Raw genomic sequence first — 5,529 nt, forward strand, 5'->3', positions numbered from 1 at the left:
CAGCAATATCAGACAGATCCTTCCAAAGTCTCTGTCTCTCTTCACTAGAATTAGAAGCATAAACCACTGAGACACAATAAACATCCGAAATACCTCTAAAAACAGTGCCATGAATCAGCTGACTGGAAGTAAAAGAAGGCTTAAAGCTCACATTCAGAGAGTTCCATTTAATCCAGATTCTACCCGGATTAGAAAAAGCAAAGTTGTCGTAGGACCCTTCATTGGGAAAAACAGAATGAGAGGTGGAGAACCAAGGGCTTTGCGGAGTGTTATTAGAAATCCTCGTTTCCAATAGAAAAAGAAGATCAAGGTCGAATTTAGAGATTAAATTCTTGCAGCAAAGAGCTTTGTCTGGGCTATTAAACCCACGGGTGTTCCAGGACGCAAAAAGAGGAGGCGGCCTGGTCATTGGGACTTTGAATTTGAGGAGTTGGCCTTTTTGGCCGATTTTGCTCTTGTGGATTTGGGATTGTTGCTTGTAGAGGTTTGCACATTAGATTGCTGTTTATCCTTGTTGGTGGTGGAGTTTTGAAACTTTGAAGGATCAGGAGGTTTTCCCCCAAGTTCTGTGCCAGAGAAGGAAGGTGGCTGCTGATCAAGGTTCTCGGAGTCAGCTGATTCCGCCTGATTGTCTCGGTTGGATAGGGCATCAAATTTATTGGTTATGGGGATGGATGTGGAAGTGTCATGTAAAGGCTTATTGGTAAAGGATTGTGTGGTGGTTGGAGATGGTATTGTGGGAATGAAGTCCTCGGAGGGGGAGTTAAGGTTTGGTATAAGAACAGTGGAAGGGGTCAATAAAGGAGGTTGGAAAATAGTTGGTGGAGGCTGTATTGGTGGAGGTAGAGGTTGATTTTGTGGAGTAATGAGAGTTGTAGGTTTTGGGATGTTTAACCTAGGAGGGAAATTCCTAGGTTTACGGCTGGTGCTTCTACCACGGTTCTGAGGCGGTTCGGATTACTTCGGCTCTGGGTTTTTGGGGCATGTGTTAGGGGAGTGCATGATGGAGTTGCAGAACGAACAATGAGTCGGTTTCCAGTCATAGAGCACAGTAAGGGGAAATTTTTTATCGTCAACAGTATAGTAGATCTCATCCGGCAAAGGAGAAGAACTGCTAACCTGGACACATACTCTTGCAAAAGTGAGTCTCGTTTTTGCCGCAGTAAGAGCATCGACAGCCAGCGGGATTCCCACAGCTCGCAATCTTTGATATTCCTTCAGGCGTCCAGCAAGACAGAGGAAAATTTTTTATCTTGATCCAAAGCGGGATTGACGGGAACTCTTCCCTAACAGGGACAAAATCGGGGGTCCATTTCTGTAAAATAAAAGGCTTTCCGAAGAAGAACCAAGGTCCGCCTGACCAGGCCATATCGTAGTCTTCTCTATTGTTGAACTTGAGGAGGAAAAAGCCTTCATCCAAGGTGAGCAAGGTAAGGGAACCTTTTAAAGACCAGGCCTTTTTAATCGTCGAGAGGAGCGCTTCGTAGTACGGTCGTCGGCCAATCGAGTTGCCGACCAGAGATAAAGCCCATTCAGGAGAACCCGCGTTGAACTGAGCGGAGGTGAAATGAGCAGTAGCATTTTCGGTAGGGAAGTGAGCGATCGAAGAGGTAAACTCGTTCGAAACAAGCGGTTGAGTAGCGATGAGGCTCTTCCAGTCTCGAGGAAGAAGAGAGGAAGATGAGGGGGTGTGAAGCGGAGGGTTGAGAGGTGGAAAAATGGAGGAGGACATCCCTACGGAGGTCCTCCCCGGGGAGGAGGAGGTGGCGGCCAGGGGAGAGCAAACAACGAAACCCTAGCAGAGCACAAAATATCTCAGAGCACTCTTTCCAGCCAACTACTGAACTTAAAACCATGAAATTTAATAATAAGAATAATATTTAAAGGTATTTTAGATCTTTTTCAATTTTGGTGGAATTTTCATGCCCAAACATGTATTTAAACTACTAAAATCTAATTTTATAAATAAAAAAAAATGAAAATCATTAAAACATCCAAAAAGTCACTTAAATGATTCCTTTTACAACATTTTAATCCGATAAAACCTTTAATAAATAATTATAAAAAAATGTTAAAAAGTCATGAAAATTTTAAAGTTTCAAGAGCATTGAAAATCACTTAAAACTAAAAAATAAGATCATGTCATGGCTTAGTCTATCCTTTGTTGGATTATGCCTAACAGTTTTGGTTTATTAAATCCTTAATAAGAAATTTTTTTTTAATTATTTAAAATTTAATAAAACTAAAAAAATCATAAATAAAACATAAAAATGTATATAATTAAAATTGAAATTGTAATCATTTATGATTAATAAATTTGAAATATTAACACTCAAACATCAAAATTCAAACACCAAACCTTGATTTGATTGTTCACCCACATGATCTTCCACACAACCATGATGAAGTATATGCTTAGGTTATTAAGATTTAGACTTCGTTTGGGACAACGTTTTTCTTGCTTTCTAAAGTTATTATTTAGTCCAAAAATTTATTTAACTAAAAAGTTAAGTATTAGAAAACTGATTCAGAAAATAATAAGAAAGCCATTTCAAATGAAGCATTAGTGTGTTTTATATTATTTTTCCCTTTTCATAGTTCGGTGAAGTGATGCACTTGTAATATGCTAGTTGTAATTTTATGCACATTTGATGGACATTTATCTTCTGCAGGTGCTATACTATGCTAAACGTTTTATATGTATGAATACTCTTATGTACACTTGTTTTCCTCAACTACTCTCAGACATGAAAGTTACTATGCTTGAAGGTGGAGCTAAGATGCCCTGATTTATGTAAGCAAGCAGTTGAAGAACTACAAGCTATTTTCATTTTTGTACAAGTTTAGGGTTTGAATTGTAATAAGCAGAGCCTAATTACACATTTATTTTTCTTCTAGTAGGCTATACTGTAGAACAATATCACATTAGTTTAAGAAGATGGAACTTGATTACTCTCTCAAAGTAAATTTGTCATGCCAACTCCATGCTTCATGCTTGATGTGTACATTTGAGCCAATCATCTTAAGATTCGTTTGGAATTGATTTCTTATTATTTTTAAAGCATTTTTTAATACAAAATATTTTTAAAAGCAGTAAGATTGTTGTCCCAAGGTTTCATTTGGGATAGCATTATTACTGCTTTTGTGTTATATTTTTTAAATTGAAAATTTTTGTACTAGAAAGCTAATTTAGAAAGCAGTAAAAAAATCGTTCTAAACGAAGCCTTAGTCATAGTAGTTTGGGTTAAGTCAGTGAATGCCTTCAATCTTGTTAATGTCATAATAACTAATGTTTTATAATACCCAAAGTTTGTTAAAGTAAGTAGGATTATTTCTCAATAAAATCATTCATTATTTTTTTATTCATATATGGAAAATGTCAAATTATTTTATTAGCTTTTAATTTTAATTTTGATCCTTATGGTATAATTATCTGTATTCATGTAAAAGGCATTTTATCATTTAAATGAGTTTGTTCTAAACACTTAATTAAAAGTATTAGCTGTAATAATACTTAGCATTAATTTAAATAAATGATTTAATTGCTAAAGCAAATAATCCATTTTCCTATTTATGATTACTGTAGCATATCCACTTAGCTTGACATGCAAAGGTTGATCTCTCTCATACTTCATCCAACGGATAGTATTAATGTATAGTGGCTTAGTGGAATTAATTATATAGTATTATAATAAAGAATGTATTTTTAGTGGAATGATTATATTATTATATTAGCAACAACTGTAGCAATTCATTCATTTTATTTTTCCTTCCCATTCAAGAGACGAAGCTCTGCAAGTCGTGGGAGAACTGGAGTTGAAAGAGGTGGGTTGTGTGTGGGAATTTCAAGCTTGGTAGTTGATTTATCAGGTAATGAAATTGAGGTAGGAGTTTTAAGCTTTCAAAAATCTGTGATAGCAATTTCTGTAATCTTTGTGTTGAATTATAATTTTGGAATTTTTAAAATATAGCTGAAGGTGGTGGTTACTTAATTCAAGAATATAGAGAAATGAACTGGTACATTAGTGACCAAAATTTGAAAAATGTGTGCTGTTGAATGAGGAAGTTTAGTAAAGGTTATTTACAAAAGGAAAAGAATGTTGAGTCTAGGAGAACCAATTCCTCATGAGGTGAGATACCCAAACAAGGTTATAAGAATTAATAAATGTTTTATTATCGCACTCCATCTTCATTATGTTTATGATCACATGTATTCTATTTGATTTTTATTATTTTGTATGAATATGGTTGTATATGTATGAAATTGTTTATGTAAAGGGTAATCTTTAGCAATGTGAATGATTTCGTAAGCATAAAAGGGTACATATTCATAAACTAGTGAAGTGCACCAAAAGAAACCCTAAAGGGCACAAGGTGCACCTAAAGTGCACTAAAAGCGCACACAAAGTGTACCAAAAGGGCACCTAAAGCGCACCTAAAAGGCAACTAAAGGGCAGTTAAATGGCACCTAAAGGGAAGCTAAAGGGTAACTGAAGATTAGTTAAAGCGTAACTATATCATCAAAAGCATATGTCATTAGCTCTAAAAAGGAAGACTATGAAAAGTGAAATAAGTTATATATGGGGGATAGGTCCGCACAAGTAAAGACGAAAGACCTAATGAGATAAGCCTACTCTCTTAATTTTAGAAGTTGAGAAATTTGACTCAACCCTGAATGAGAGAACAACCTCCATTCTAAAAGTTGGGAAATTAGACCCAACATTGAATTGGAAAGTTGAATGGTGCAAAAGCTTATAGTCATTCTATAACTTATTTAAAGATGTGGAATAGTTTTGGTAAGATAAATAATACTGCTAGGCACTTTCAGGCTAATATGACATTTCATTATGTGTTTTAATTATGTTAGCATAGTTATGGTATTTCTTAATGTTTCATTATTATTTCTTATAACTTGTTTGTATATTTCATTGAGTCAAGCTCATTAGTAGTGATTGTACTGCATGAAAGGGGAAGAAGCCCTTGGGACAATAAAAAGAGGTGACCGTTCTTTTGATGTAAGTGCGTTTTGGGGTGCAAGAGATCTGAATGCTAGATGTAAAGACTTTTGGGTATGTGAATGAATTTTAAAAGTTTTAGTAGAGCTCTGTATTTGTTTTAATTATGTTGAGCTTCAATAAAGTATATTACATGCTTCCTGTTGTTAAGTGTGGAGTTTTGACGTTGAAATCTTTCTCTGTTATACTCCAGTTCATGGTAGAGGGTGAGTCAAACTGGGGTGTGACATGTTTTGTCTCATTTTTGGGTTAGAGCCTTGTTTGGAAAGTGTTTAGGCCCTTAAGCATTCTTTAAATGTAATTTTCCCTTTTTTATAAAAAATGATAAAAATTATATATATATATATATATATATATATATGCGCGCGCGCAAACTCGTTATCTCAAATCCGATGATGAAATTAAATGAAATTTTAAACTCAAATTGTATGATTGTACAGAAATTTTGGGAAGTCAAAATCAAGGCTTAATATGAGCATTTTAAAAAGTTATATAGACCAGTGTATTCTAATCT

The 5,529-nt window shown here is 35.0% G+C and overlaps 1 protein-coding gene across 13 annotated transcripts in view; it reads left to right on the plus strand.

Moving 5' to 3' along the window:
- The window catches only part of LOC110103712, a 146,202-nt gene extending 143,163 nt beyond the window's left edge, over positions 1 to 3,039 (plus strand). For 7 of the 13 annotated variants that reach the window (XR_003700450.1, XR_003700453.1, XR_003700454.1 and 4 more), the window contains one exon: positions 2,673 to 3,039. Coding sequence is in view for 6 of the 13 variants with exons in the window: in XM_028694061.1 (XP_028549894.1) it covers positions 2,673 to 2,706 (34 nt within the window). In the remaining 7 variants the exon portion in view is untranslated. The remainder of the gene's footprint in view (positions 1 to 2,672) is intronic. The other 6 variants (XR_003700451.1, XR_003700455.1, XM_028694062.1 and 3 more) reach the window with 2 other exon arrangements.
- The last annotated feature ends 2,490 nt before the right edge of the window (positions 3,040 to 5,529 follow it).

The sequence above is a fragment of the Dendrobium catenatum genome, unplaced genomic scaffold (assembly GCF_001605985.2).
Source record: "Dendrobium catenatum unplaced genomic scaffold, ASM160598v2 fragScaff_scaffold_390, whole genome shotgun sequence".
Lineage (NCBI taxonomy): Eukaryota > Viridiplantae > Streptophyta > Magnoliopsida > Asparagales > Orchidaceae > Dendrobium > Dendrobium catenatum.